This window comes from Somniosus microcephalus, chromosome 16 (genome assembly GCF_052327205.1).
Source record: "Somniosus microcephalus isolate GS21.2 chromosome 16, FLI_Smic_1.0, whole genome shotgun sequence".
NCBI lineage: Eukaryota > Metazoa > Chordata > Chondrichthyes > Squaliformes > Somniosidae > Somniosus > Somniosus microcephalus.
The window spans coordinates 72,860,530-72,876,320 of record NC_141002.1 but is presented as its reverse complement, the minus strand read 5'-3'; the positions used below and the strand labels follow the sequence as shown (position 1 = coordinate 72,876,320).

Below are 15,791 nucleotides of genomic sequence, written 5' to 3'. Positions count from 1 at the left end.
ATTTAAGACGGAGATGAGGAGCAATTTCTTCTCTCAGAGGGTCGTGAATCTTTGGAATTCTCTACCCCAGAGAGCTGTGGAGGTGGAGTCACTGAATATATTCAAGGTGGAGATTGACAGATATTTGAACTACAAAGGGAGTCAAGGGGTATGAGGAGAGAGCGGGAAAGTGGTGTTGAGGACAAGATTGGATCAGCCATGATCTTACTGAATGGTGGAGCAGGCTCGAGGGACCGATTGGCCTACTCCTGCTCCTCTTTCTTATGTTCTTAATTCAGAATGATATTCATAAAAAGTTTGAGGTTTCCATGCAGCTAAATTGCTTTGGTTGGGTTAGGGTCATTGGCAAGAAGACCGTAGCATGCTGATACAAAAACTAGGTTGTTTTAGGATATGTCTACAAGATCAATTCTCATTAATTAGCTTTTGGCTATCACTCAATAAATGTGATAATGTTAAATCATTGTTCTTTGGTCATCAGTAGACAGAAGAAATTGGAATAAAACCAGTCCAGATCTTCATAATGGGCCAGAAATTGGTGAACGGGGCTTGCCGCGCGTGCAAGCCCCGTATATGCACTTACCCCGCGCTACTGCCGATCAGCTCCAGGGACGCCTGGACTTGGTGTTTGAAAAAGAAGAATCCCGGGCAGCGTATGACGTCACGCCGCCCAGGAGTGCAGCCAGCGCGAAGCCAGGAGCGTGCAGTGTAAGTGAGACACGCCCCTTGAGGTCTCAGTTTCACTGGACACGCCCCCAATGTTTCTGTCAAGCTGCTAAGCATTTTTACATGCAAAGCAGCAGTTTAAATAGGTTTTTGGAAGTTTTTTGAAGATTTTGGTAACTTTTATAAACTTTTTAAAATGTTTACATTATTTTGAGTAATCTGAAGTAGTTTTAAGGAGAATTAAAGCAATTTAAAGACTTTTAAAAGCCCTAAAAGAATTTTTTTAAATTCCATTTATTTATTTAGCAATGTCGTCGTCATACGTGTCTTCACACTGTTCCCTTTGGGGAACTGTATGAAGTGGTGGAAGGATTTATGGCCATGATTAACGCTCATTCCGTGACCGTAACCATCTTTGAACCAGCCATTAGGGTGGTTAGTCCTATGGCGGGAGGGTTTTACGGGCTCCCACAAGCTATACAAGGAGGGGGGGCCACCCACGGACGCAAATATCCCACTGGATGTCAACCCAGAATTTAGAGCCGGAGCTCCGACTCCACTTGCCGGGACTGTCTGGAGCGGGGTTCGAAACCCTACCCTGATCTGGCCCAGCGGCGGGGATCCTACCGCTATGACAAAGGCCCAATCCGATTAGCAACGTGAAATGGCAGCATAGGGCTCCAGTCACGGGGAGGGAAAAGGCGCAGGAAACGTATGGGTGTCACCTTTTGTGCGGAGTGGGCCTTTTGCGTAGCAGTAAGCATCCCCGCCGCTGGGCCAGAAGGAGTAGGGTTTTGAACCCCACTCCAGACAGTCCCGGCAAGTGGAGTCGGAGCTCCAACTTTAAATTCTGGGTGGACATCCAGCGGGATACTTGCGTCCGTGGGTGTTGGTGGGCCCCCCCCCCCCCTCAGATGGGTTGTGGGAGCCCGTAAAACCCTCCCGCCATAGGACTAACCACCCTAATGGCTGGTTCAAAGATGGTTACGGTCACGGAATGAGCGTTAATCACGGCCATAAATCCTTCCACCACTTCATACAGTTCCCCAAAGGGAACAGTGTGAGGATACGTACGACGATGACCTCTTGCGCAATGCACCTCCTTGGACCCTCAGTCGCAGATGCGAGGGGGCAAGTCGTGCAATTGTTAAATTTTTCATTTTATTGACATGTAAAATGTTGGCCCAGTAATTCCCTTCCAAATGCGCGAGTACGGTCGGGGTACTTACGCATCTGGCCGGATGAAATGCCGGTTTTCAGCATGCACAGTGCATGTGGGGAAAACCGGCATTTCCTGTCCTCTGAACGAAGGGGTTCAGAGGCAGAACGCGTGCGACTGCACAGGCAGCGCGTGCGACTGCACAGGCAGCGCGTGCGCAGTATAATTCGCCGCTTTCATTAATGCTTTCAGTGAGGTCAAGTCATTACAACTTACACATGAAAAAAGCATGGGTACAGTTGCTCCAGAGGCTGCGGAGGAAGATATTTATTATCGTGGAGCTTCTGAAAGTATGTATGTCTGTATATATTCCTTTGCGTGTTATGTATATATTCCTTTACTTATGTGTATGAATGTATTATTTAATTATGACTTTCAGAGAAAGTAACTTATTGGAAAATCATAATTAAAAACATACATTCATACACATTAGTAAAGGAATATAAAACATACATACATATACGTAAAGGAATATATGTGGACATACATACATAACTCATTCTCACATTCCATTCACACAGCCACAATTGCTCCTTCTACCTACCGTTCTGAAAACCCTTTAAAAAAAAAAAAATTTTAACTTTAAAACTTACTTAAAATTTCTTAAAATAACTTCCCTCCCTTTCCCAAACAAAAATATTGCATTTCAGAAGCTCCACGATAAAATATATCTTCCTCCGCAGCCAATGAACAACTTTACACTTGCTTTTTTCAAGTGTAACTTCTAAGGACTTACCCTCACTGAATCCATCATTGAAATCCACAAAGTTCACTGCGCAAGCGCTGCCTGTGCAGTCGCACGTGCTGTGAATAGACCTCGGGTCTGGAAATGCCGGCGTTCCCCGCATGCGCTGTTCCTGCTGAACGCCGGCATTTCCAACGGCCAGATGCGTGAGTACCCCGACCGTACTCACGCTTCTGGCCGCGAATTTCTGGCCCAATATATTCCTAATTTTTAAAAAGTGCATATACTGGAAGGAAGTTCAAAAATGCAGTCTCTTTTTTTGGGGGGGTGGGTGGGGGTGCAGGGGAGAGTCAAAAGACATTTCTAAAGTGCTCAAGTTTCCCTCTTACAGTTTATGGTATCAGCTAAAGCCTGCAGTGAGATCATTCTTTTCTAATCACATTCAAGGATCCATGCGGTATCATAAATAGATATCTATGCTTATTTGTGAGTTCACATCAACCTATTGGTTTCTACCAACACAGCTCGCTTAATTGGCATTTTCAATTTTTTACCTTCGAAAAAATCATCTTCAAACAATCCCATACATTAAATAATAAGAACAACAGTGGAAACTGGTACCAGACAGGAATCAACAACCTACTGAATGTGTATTGCAGATTAGTGTCATGCAGGTCCAAAATTAGTAAGTAAATTGATCAAGAGCCACAATCTGAAGGAGTAACTTGTTTGAGGGGCATTTGCACAGACCCACCACAAAGCAAATCCATCTGTTTATTTTTTTTAAAAACAATATACTGTATTAATATAGATGTAGGTAGATAGATAGGAGACACCAACAAACATTCAAAATGAAACCATGAACACAGCTTCTAGTTAGCATTTGATGTAATACACTTTTAACTACTTTTCTGAACTAGACTGTCAACATTTGTTTCTACAATCTAATTTTCTGTAACTTGGTAATGGATTATATGCTGCAAGTCCCAATAGTCCTGTACCATTCACCAAATGAACGAACTGGAGATAGAATAATGATAAACAGTGCTCCTTAACTTCCTGCCACTCAGCACCCGGGGACGTGAATTCAAATCCCACCACGGCAGCTGGGGAATTTAAATTAAGTTAATAACTGGATTGTCGTAAAAACTCATCTGGTTCACTAATGTCCTTTAGGGAAGGAAATCTGCTGTCCTTACCTGGTCTGGCCTATATGTGACTCCAGACCCACAGCAATGTGGTTGACTCTTGACTGCCCTCTGAAATGGCCCAGCAAGTCACTCAGTTGTACCAAACCGCTACAACAAAGTCAGCACTGTGGGAGTACCTTCACCACACGGACTGCAGCAGTTCAAGAAGGCAGCTCATCACCACCTTCTCAAGGGCAATTAGGGATGGGCAATAAATGCCGGCCTTGCCAGCGACGCCCACATCCCATATTAAATTAATAAAAGAGACCCTCGGAAAATGCAGAAGTGGTTGTTGCTCGGACCTCAAAGGTAACATACTGGTCTATGAAGTTAGGCTTCCAGCCATCCTCTTGTGCAAAGGTGGTGTGTAGTACAAGGGAACTACTGCAGATAAAATAGTTACTTTACAACCCTTCCTGTCAAAAGAATTACATAAAAAATACTTTCTAAAATTCCAACTTACTTTTTCTCTTTCCTGATTCTTCAGTCCATGTGTTTGAAACAAAAACAGTATACTCAGCTTCTCTCATCGTATACTGCTGTCTGCAAGCATTTGATTCAATAGGCTTGTGATGAAAATGTTGCAGGCATTTTAATTAGCTAATCAGCTCATGTAAATGACCAATAATATGGCATCTTCATTTTAATGGACAAAGAATCCAGTCAATAATGTCATGGGTTGACTAATGGGCTAATGACAAGCCTTATGTGCTTTTTTTGTGTTGCATCCTGCACTCCTCAAAAGAGTGGCAGTCACTTTGGGAAAAGAAGCAGCATTGCAAACAGGAACAGCAGCATCAGGAAGAGGAGTGGGATTTGGCAGTGGCAGTACCCGTGGGACCATGATTGGCAGCAGCAAAACAGCAGTTGGGATGGGAAACGTGGGACTTGATCAAAGGCTGCAATAGTGGTGCACAAAGCTTGCAGTTATGGGTTATGTAATGACTGTACCTGATCTAAAGGTGTAGTAACTGTGATCCCTTATATAACTGTACCTGTCAGCTGGTCCCCCAGCTCGGACATAAGTTATTACAATCGGGCGAGATCTATTTCTGTCTTCGTGAGTTCCTCCTGGAAAAATAAATGCACAAAATATTAAACAATATCCTTTCTTCGGCTCTTCAACTGGTGCAACTGTTAAATGTACTGCTCAGTGTGGAGCTGAGCCATACTGACCTAGGGGGTCCCAAGGTCAATACCCAGTCTGTACGGAGTTAGCTAATCTTAGGCAAGGTGATGGTAATGGAGCAAATACTTGCTGCAACACTTAAGAAAATTGCTACAGTCCCCACTCCTGATTGCGATTCATGACTCCTGCTGGAAAGTGCACGTGTGCATGTTGGGCAAGGCCAAAATCAGGCTAGCCTGCAAGAGCCTCCCAAGATTGAACAACCTGCTGGCACTCACTATCTAGGCTCACAGATGAAGAATGCTCACTTGAGCGATTGGCAGCTGTGGAACTGTACCTCAGAAAGCAGTCAATTCCTTCAGAAGAGAAACTTGAGAGGGAAAAATTTCCAATCTAGTTAGGATTTTCTCACCGTCTAAATAATTTAAACAACACTTGGACCAGTAGAAACCAATGTGTCAATTTACTGCCTCAAAGGACTACATATATCATAGACTAATTAGCAGGCACAAATTTTACAGTAGCTCAGTAGAATCAGGCCACGAATGTGTTTGTTAAGGTACTGAAGTGAGAAGCCGGTTTTAGTATGTTTAAACAGACCAGACATATTTAGCCAGTTCCTCAGACAACAAAACTTTGGTTCTGTTCTCCACTAAATAAAACTTCTCTGAAATCTTCCCCTTGTTATCAGCTGGAGATAATAGCACATGCATCTCTTCAAATATAATTCAAATACAGCACTGGCACCCAACCGCTTTGCTGTAGACTTCAGTAGGAGTAGACTGCTAAATGGCAGACCACCTTTAGCTGTTCACTGTAGATATAATTCTGGTTACAAAACAAGCTGAGAGGTCGCCGCATGGCTCATTAGGAAATGTACTGTGCGGTGTAGGCTGAGCCCTACTGACCAAGGTCCCAGATTCATTTCCTATTCTGTATTGTGATAATGGATCTCATTTAAAGCTACAACGAGGACACTATAATTGGCCTCAGTGTTCCAGGCTTGAGAGGGGAATAGACAGCCAGGGTTCTCATTTCTGACCTCTATCCAATGACTGCTGCTGGATTGTGTAGGTATTGCTAATGTCTTACAGAAATAATTGCTTTGTGTGTAACAGAACATTTTTCACCTGTACTTCAAACAATTCTACTGTACTAAACATGGATAGACAAGAAGTTATGCCACCTTGTGCACGACTCATTTGAGATGAGAAAAACTAGATTATGACTTTTTAGGTCTGCTAGTACCAATTACAGCTATAGCTAACATGAATGCTGTTATTTTCTAGAAATATGCTGACTTTTGCCCCAACCCCATCATACTATGTTATTTTTATAAAATCAAATTAACTGCGTCAGTCCCATCTGGTTTTCTTGGCGACACAACTCAAAATACTGACGTTCTTTAACATGTTGTCATGGCAACAGCTTCATTCTGCACTGAGTAGGGATTAACCATTAGAAGAGCATCAGAAGTCACGCCAAACACTGTCGGAAATCTGGTGTAACCGCAACTTCTGATAGCAAAAAAGTAGCCAAGTAAAATCGTAGAAACCTACTCCCCATTTTCACAGTAACAAATCAGAGGGCAATGTCATGTTAGACACAATACACTTCCTTTACTGTGAGGATCACGGGGGAGAAGAGAGAGAAATTAATTCAATTTATTTTTAAGTCCAAGAATTCTAGAACTATTATATTAGTGCCAGCCATGGCTCAGTTGGTAGCACTGCGCCTCTGAGTCAGAAGGCTGTGAGTTCAAGTCCCAATCCAGACACTTGAGCACAACATTCGATGCTGACACTCCAGTGCAGTACTGAGGGAATGCTGTTTTTCGGATGTCATTATCACATTGCCGTTTGTGGGAGCTTGCTGTGCGCAAATTGTTTGCCGTGTTTCCTACATTACAACAGTGACTACACGTCATAGAAGAACATAAGAAATAGAAGCAGGAGTAGGCCATTCATCCCTTTAAGCCTACTCTGCCATTTATTCATAATCTTCTACCTTAGCTCCACCTTCCTGAACTATCCCCATATCCCTTGATTCCATTAATATCCAAAAATCTATCGATCTCTGCCTTGAATATACTCAACAACTGAGCACCCACAGCCCTCTGGGATAGAGAATGCCAAAGATTCACAACCCTTTGAGTGAAGAAATTTCTCATCTCATCCTAAATGGCTGACCCCTTATTCTGAGACTGTGACCCCTAGTTCTAGACACTCCAGCCAGGGGAAACTACCTCCCAGCATCTACCCCATCAAGCCCCTTAATAATTTTATATGATTGAATGAGATCCCCTCTCATTCTTCTAAATTCTAGGTAATAAAGGCCTGGTCTCCTCAATCTCTCCTCATAGGACAATCCCCCCATCCCAGGAGTCAGTCTGATGAACCTTCGTTGCACTCCCTCTATGGCAAGTATATCCTTCCTTAGGTAAGGAGACCAAAACTGCACACAGTACTCCAGGTGTGGTCTCACCAAGGTCTTATATAATTGCAGTAAGATTTCTTTACTCTTATACTCAATCCTTTTGTAATAAAGGCCAACATACCATTTGCTTTCCTAATTGCTTGCTGTACCTGCAGGTTAACTTTCAGTGATTCATGTACAAGGACACCCAGGTCCCTCTGAACACCAACATTTCCCAATCTCTCACCATTTAAAAATTATTCTGTTTTTCTATGTTTCCTACCAAAGTGGGTAACTTCACATTTCTCCACATTATATTCCATCTGCCATGTTCTTGCCTACTCACTTAACCTGTCTATATCCCTTTGCATCCTCCTCACAACTTACTTTCCCACCTAGCTGTGGATCATCAGCAGACTTGGATATATTATACTCGGTCCCCTCATTTATTGATAAGTCATTGATATAGATTGTGAATAGCTGAGGCCCAAGCACTGATCCTTGCGGTACCCCACTAGTTACAGCTTGCCAACCCGAAAATGACCCGTTTATTCCTACTCTCTGGTTTCTGTCCGTTAACCAATCCTCAATCCATGCTAATATATTACCCCCAAACCCATGAGCCATAATTCAAAAATACTTAATTAGCTGTAAAGTGCTTTTGGACATCCTGGAAGGTGCTACATAAATGCAAGTCTTTCTTAATTTATGGACTTTTCATCAAGAATGCCATATCCATTTAATAGTTAAAAGAAATGTGGAAGAAAATTTAGCTTACATTGTGAACTGCCACTGAATTAAACATCAACTGAAAGCTGAAATCATACAAATTGCAATGCACCATTAAGTATATAGATATCCTTACCTCGAATCACAAATCCAAAGGTATTGCCTTCTTTGTGCAAAGTCACTTCCACAGTTTTGAGAATAATACCCGAGCCTTGAACAGCTAGAAAGGAGAATAAAGAATCTGTCAGTCAGAATCACTGGGAAGTGGATTCAATGCTAATGTGCAGGCCAAAACCAAAGCAGATCATTTGGAAGAGAACACTTAGTTATGGTCCATTCATTCATTTTCTTCGATTTTTAGGGATGTATGTGAGTCCTTGCTGTGAGCAAATTGCCTGCCACTTCTGCATACTTAACAACAATGAATGCAATTCAAAAGTGATTCATTGGTTGGGAAGTGGTTTCAGGTATCCGGAGGACATAAAGTAATTAAAAAATACAAATGGTTCTCCTTGCAATTTCCTTTGTAGACATGCACGAATGTGAAGTGGGAGCAATCACAATGTTTTCTGCTGCAATGCTGAAATTCTGTGCTATCAAAATATTTGGAGTACACTTTAGCTGCAAAGCAGTCCTTGGATGGATGTAAACATTTTATATATTTGAACAAGACACATTGGGGCTGGTTAACATAACATAAAAACATTAAAAAGTCAGGAGTTAAGCCTTACAGCAGAGGTAATGGGACCTGACAACATTTCTGCTACAGATAATGCTAAATATTTAACTGGTGTGCCTCGAACCCAGAAAAACGCAAGAGGAGCAGCTTTACTGATGAGAAAGTGGCAACAAGGGGAGTAAAAGCAAGAAAGGAGAGAGGTTGCAGGTCTCCACTTCAGCGCTACATTCTCGGACCGGAGCACCAATATAAAATTGAAACCAGAATTCACGGGGGAGGGGAATAATGGAAGTGAAAGCATTGCAATGCATCCATCACTAATTGTATCCAAAAGACTGAAACAAACTATAGTTGTTGTAAACAGCATTGTCTTTAAACGTATCTGTATGACAGCGAAAATTTAGCAGGAACTTAATGGAAATAGATCTTGTAAGTAGACTTTATTGACCTAGGAAATTGCTTTTTAAATAAGGGGACTGGGGAGAGATCGGTTACAGTGCACTCCACACTTAGTATATTCAGTTGTAAAGATACCAGGAACAGTGTTAAATGCCTCAATCTAAATGCAATGCAATTATGGTAAAATCTCATCTAAAAAATGGATTACTCATTTATCGTTTTATATATGGGCATTATCATGCAATTTGGGATATTTAAAACTGGATTGGAATATTTCCTGCATCCCTGACATCCTGAGCTAAGTGATTAGAGTCAAATACAAAGTCAGCTACAGCCACAAGTATAGAGTGCAACTTATTAATGTATAGACCGACTACTGCCAGCAACGACAGACTGACTAATTTAATCTGCTCCAGAGGCTGTGAGTAGGAGCGAATAACTGAGCACCCAAATCCCCAACCATAGTCCTGTTAGACTTTCTCCACATTCTCCATGTCTGATGCAATGATTTTGTTTGGAATATACTGCACTATGGACAACCAATGAATTACTTTTGAATTGTTTTCATTGTTGTTATGTACACACACAAGGGTGCTCAGCCCGTCAAATTTAAAGCCTCTAATCAGCCTTGGACTTGCATTAAACATAGTGTAACCCCATCGCAGCATCTAATAATAAGTCAATCATGCACTAAATGTACATTTGCATAAAACAGACGTTTAGTGTGGCAAATAGGTGTTGGCCTTAATGTACTGAAATATTCCAAGGCACTAATGGGGTTTAGTGCCTTGGAATATTTCAGTACATTAAAGGTACTATGGAAGTCTAAATTGTTGTTATGCTACAAACTGCATCAAAGACATGATTTGAGATGCAAAACCAGAAATCTTAGGTACTGGTTGACTGTGGTAACAGGGGATGTCAAGTCGGAGCATTTAACCAAAGCAAAATACTGCGGATGCTGGAAATCTGAAATAAAAATAGAAATTGCTGGGAACACTCAGCAGGTCAGACAGCATCCGTGGAGAGAGAAACAGAGTTAACGTTTCAGGTCACTAACCTTTCACCAGAACTGGAAGAAGATAGAAATTTAACAGTTTATAAGCAAGTACAGGGCCAGGGAAAAGGTGTGTGCGGGGGGGCGGGGAGAGAGAGAGAACAAAAGAGATCAGTGATAGGGTGGAGGACAGGAACATTTAAGTTTGTTTAGCCAAGGAGTTGAGCTTTTTTCATTGAGCTTCTCTTTATGACTTGTATTCAATGTTTACTGGGAATCTGTGTTCAAATTAATTTGGGCTATGGTGGATTTGGCTGTTCAAAATTCAGATGGGCCAGAGAAAAAAAAGTGTGGGCGTGAGCAGAAGAGGGTTTTTACACTCTTAAAAAAAACAAATTTGAATGTATAACTTATTAATCCATCAATCAGGGAACTCAGACCCTATAATCTACATGAATCCATACCCTATCAGATCATTGGGAATTCAAAACAAATACTTAGCTTGAGCGGGTATCCTATTTGACTATCAGCAAACATGGACACATACTTCACTAGAATATCAGGGAACGTAGCCTTATATCATATTGGACCATTAGGGAACTCCGATATCAGTGGTACACCTCATTTGTCCATGTAGGCAATTAACTATCAAGAAATGGGTGCATAGCTTACAATAAGTCAGATCTTCAGGGAACTTAGACATATATCCTATAATAGACAAAAAGAACATATAAAAACAAGGGCAAGAAAAGATCATGAGGTCTAACAAGCCTTCTTAAACCAATCAACAGTGTAACCTTGTACCCTGTTCACCCACCCCTTAGCAATGCTATCGACCGGGAAAGACAAAAAAATAAAAAGTAACTGCAGCCAATTCAGGACCATCAAGCAACTCAGAACCACTCTCCATTATAACACCAAGGAACTCAAACTCATACACTGCATTGGACCATGAAGGAATTCAGGCCCACATTCTACATTAAATAATCAGGATACTAAGATACAAATACAGAAAATGACCTTACTTTGCATGTGAAGCACATTTTCTTAAAGGCTATTCCAAATAATCTGAGTACCTTCTCAAATATTGGTGCAACTCAGATCAATTTGGTTGCAGCCAAGTATTGTTTATTTATACCCAATGTTTATACTTCACGAATACATGGACAACACAATATGGATCAATCTTTACCTGGCTCTTACCCATCTCCATGTGAAAGTGTCCATGTATATTTCACTAGATACACGATTGGTTTCAATCTGGATGATTTATTTACACACTTTTTTTTCCTCCCCCGTCCTCCTGAACATGTTAACCTCTTGATAGGTTACACTAGTACCAAACACCCTCCGATACCTTGCTGAAGTAGCCGCATGCGGCCTGACAATGGGACTTAGCAAATAATTCAACTGTGGAGGCATCAGAGTTGAGTCCAAACATATCCTCACCCAATGACAACACAATCGCACTTCAAGGAGCTGCTGAATAGTGATCAAGAGCAGATCAAAACCAATTTTCATCTCCAGGACTAGGGGAACCATATGAAATTGTAATGGCCCTGGCTGAAAAACGCTAACAGCGCTATCTCTTAGCTAGAGCACCTTGAAAAATGGCTTCTCTTCCCGCTCCTACACTGCTACCTGCAGAGACCGCCAAGGATCTGTCCTTAGACTCCGCCTCCTCTTCATCGAAATGCTGCCCCTTGGTGACAACATTCGAAGACATAGAATCACACAGCACAGAAGGAGGTCATTGTGCTTGTGTTGGCTCACTGAAAGAGCTACCAATTATAGTCCCACCCCCCTGATTTTCCCCCATAGCCCTGCAAGTATTTCCTTTTTAAGTAGAGATCCAATTCTCTTTTCAAAGTTACTATTGAGTCTGCTTCCACCACCCTTTCAGATAATGCATTGCAGATCATCATAACTTGCTGAGTAAAATAAATTCTCCTCATCTCCCCTCTGGCGTTTTTGCAAATTATTTTAAATCTGTGTCCTCTGCTTACAAACCATCCTGCCAGTGGAAACAGCTTCTCCCTATCTATCCAAACCCCTCATAAATTTGAACACCTCGATTAAATCTCCTCTTAACCTTGTCTGCTCTAAGGAGAACAATCCAACTTCTCTAATCTTTTGAAGAAGGGTTTCGACCCGAAACGTCGACTCTAATTTCTCTCCACGGATGTTGCCTGGCCCGCTGAGTTTTTCCAGCATTTTCTGTTGTTATTTCTCTAATCTCTTCCCTCCCTCATCCTTGTACCATTCTAGTAAATCTCCTCTGCATCCTCTCCAAGGCCTTGATGTCCTTTCTAAAGTGTGGTGCCCTGAATTGGACACAATACTCTAGCTGAGGTCAAACCAGTGCTTTAGAAAGATTTAGCATAACTTCCTTGCCTTTGTACTCGATGCCCCTATTTATAAAGCTTTTTTAACAGCTTTATCAATTTATCCTGTCACCTTCAAAGACTTGTGTACATACACCCCATGGTCTCTATGTTCCTGCACCCCCTTTAAAATAGTTCCAAAATGCACCACTTCACTCTTCTCTGCATTAAATGTCATTTGCCATGTGTCTGTCCATTTCATTAGTCTGTCTAGCTGCTCCTGAAGTCTGCTACTATGCTCCTCACTGTTTACTACTTTTCTGAGTTTTGTGTCATCTGCAACTTTGAAATTATGCCCCCTGGACACAAGTCCAGGTCATGAATATATATCAAAAAGAGCAGTGGTCCTAATACCGACCTCTGGGGGTCACTACTGTATACTTCCCTCCATTCCGAAAAACAACCGTTCACTACTACTCTCTGCTTTCTGACTCTCATAGGGTCAGGCTCCACATGGATAATGACAACAGCCAGCTCGAGATCTCTATCAGCTCTTTCGATTACTCCACTGCCCGTGTTATCAAACTGCTCATCTGATATCCGGTCTAGGACGTACAGTAATTTCCTCCAGTTAAGCACTGGGTAAACTAAAGCCATCATCTTCAACCCCTGTCATAAACTCCGAACCTTCACTATTGATTCCATCCTCTTCCCCAACCACAGCCTCAGGCTGAACCAGACTATTTGCAGCCTTGGTGTACTATTTGACCTTGAGCTGAGCTTCCGACTTCATGTCCTCTCCATCATAAAGATCGCCTACTTCCACCGCCATACAAATAGCCTGTTTCCACCAATCTCAGCCACTGAAACACTTATCCATGCCTTTGTCATCTCCAGATTTGACTATTCCAATGCTCTCCGGGCCAGCCTAACTCTCAGCTCATGCAAGCCTCTGTTGCCTGCATTCTATCCCGCAACAATTTCTGATCACCCGTCCTCCTTGACCTCTATTGGCACCAGTACCCCAATGTCTCAAATGTAAAATTTGCACCCCATGTTGAATTCCCTTCATAGCCCTCCATATCTCTGTAACCTCCTCCAGCCCTACAACCTACCCGAACTCTCAATTTCTCTGACGCAGGCTTTTAGTGCACACACCCCAGCCCCTTTCATCCCACCATTGGCAGCCATGTCTTCAGTCATCTGGGTCCACCGAAAGCTTGGAATTCCTTCCCTAAACCCCTCCACCACCAAGGAGTTCCTTAAAACCCGCCTCCTTGACCAAACTTTCGGTCATCCCTCCTCAAATCGCTGTGTCTCAGCATCCATTTTTGTCTGACTACGTCTCTGTGCAGTGCCTTGGAACATTTTTGTACAGTAACAGCACTATATAAATGCAAGCTGTTATTTATGAGAGCAAGAAATTTCTTCAATTAGAATAGAGAAAAGCAAGTGTTTAGTCTAAATCTCCAAATAGAAAACCAGCTGGTATCACAATAAAAGAAGCTTAAGTGAGCACATTACATTCATATGGACTAACAGCTTGATTTCACATTCTCATCTTTCCAAATTGAAGTAGGTATTAACATCTAATGATTTTCTAAAAATACAGCAGTATTCATATTGATCCACCAAAGGGTATTATGGTGCTCACCTGGGCCAAACATTTTTCTTGGAAGCACTCAGAGAACTTTTGTGGAGCTCCTTTGTGTATTGTACCATTATTTAATTTATACATAGTGCATATTTTAGACCAATCATTGTGGACACTGTACTACATCAGTACAGAGAACTTATATAAACACTACATAGCAACTCTTTAAGGACTAGCACATGGGTATTGCAGAGAGAAACTTTTAACATACAAGTGTACTTGAGGAGTTATTTACTCCTTTTTGAAAGCAATTTTCCATGCCTATTTTCCTCCCATTGCAAGAAGGTAGCTGATAGTTTATTCTAGTTAAACAATAAATTCTAGTTAAGCAAAACATTCTACATTAAAATAAGAAAAACCATTATAAGCTTGTAGAAAATAATTTTCAATTAGTTTGAACTTTAAACCACTTGTGAATCAGACTCGGCGGGCTGGATTTTGTCAGCCCCGAGGAGGCGGGTCTGCCGGTAAAGTTGCAGAATGTGGGGGCGGCTGGCAAACCCGCCCCCATCCCACCTCCGTGCCCTTTTGCCAGGAGGTGGGAAACCTTCCTGTCCTGGGTCCCATCTCCTCGAGGCGGGAAAGGGATTAAATCCTTTTAACTGCCTGTTAACAGGTAGTTAACAGGCAGAAAAAAGGATGAGTCCCATTTTACCTTTTGAAGTGTAGGCTTCCCGACCACAGAGAACCCCGCCGGGGTGGAGGCGATGTGAAGGAGGTCTGCGGGGGTCGGAGGGGTCTGAAAGTGAGATGTAGAAGTGAGTGATGGGTGCAAGTGTGGAGTGGTAAGTATGTAAGGTGAGTGTTAAGTGTTATAAAATGTTCACTTACCTTTGTTTCTGCCTACAGCTTTCAGCTGCAGTGGATCCAGAGTCCCGACATCTTCATTGTAGATTTCACAGACAGGCTGTTGGATCCTCCGAACCAACAGCCAGGTGATTTCGGCAAAGTTGAAAAGTTTGATGAGTCCTAAACACAAGGACTCATCAAACTACACAGAATGTTAGTGTTTGACAGCTCCACAGAGCCAGTGGGGAAGCCATGCTCGCAGGAAATACGGGCAGGAGACAGGGCGACAACATCGCAGCCCCGATTATCTGACTGGAAATCCCTGTGAGCATGGCTCCTGCAAGTTCAGGATTGTGGAATTGTCCCTACATGTGTGACCAACCAGAGGTGAAAAAAACATGCATCAAAGCCTGCAAAGCGCACTGTGTCATCAGGCTACCATATGGAGCCATTTTATTACAATATACAATGGGCTGCTGTTGCCCATATTCAGTTAGTAGCACTGTACCCTCTGTGAGAAGGTTCCGAGTTCAAGCCACACTCTAGGACTTCAGCACATGCATTAGGCTGATAAACCAGTGCAGCATTAAGGGAGTTCTGGGGCAATCTTTTGGATGCAGTCTTAAACTGAAGCCCCGTCTGCCCATTCCTGTGGTTATTGATCCATGGCACAAATTGAAGAGGAGCAGGGATTTCTCCCAGTGTTCTGGCCAACATTCCTCCTTCAAAAAATACCACTAAAAAGATCAACAATTCATCTCATTGCTGCTTGTATGGTCTTACTGTGCACAAATTGGCTGCTGTGTTTACCTAGATGACAAAAGTGACTACACTTCAATTTAATTAATTGTATGTGAAATGCTTGAAATGTTTCTGAGGAACATGATAGGGTGCTATGCCTAACTGCAGTTCCTTC

General features: G+C 42.2%; 1 protein-coding gene across 7 annotated transcripts in view; it reads right to left on the bottom strand.

The window, feature by feature from the left end:
- Window positions 1-15,791, bottom strand: part of grip1 (glutamate receptor interacting protein 1) — a 438,725-nt gene that overhangs the window by 84,936 nt on the left and 337,998 nt on the right. For all 7 annotated transcript variants that reach the window (XM_086009244.1, XM_086009247.1, XM_086009242.1 and 4 more), the window contains 2 exons: window positions 8,170-8,253; window positions 4,756-4,831 (listed from right to left, as the gene is read on the bottom strand). In XM_086009244.1, the coding sequence (XP_085865370.1) occupies window positions 4,756-4,831; window positions 8,170-8,253 (160 nt within the window). The remainder of the gene's footprint in view (window positions 1-4,755; window positions 4,832-8,169; window positions 8,254-15,791) is intronic.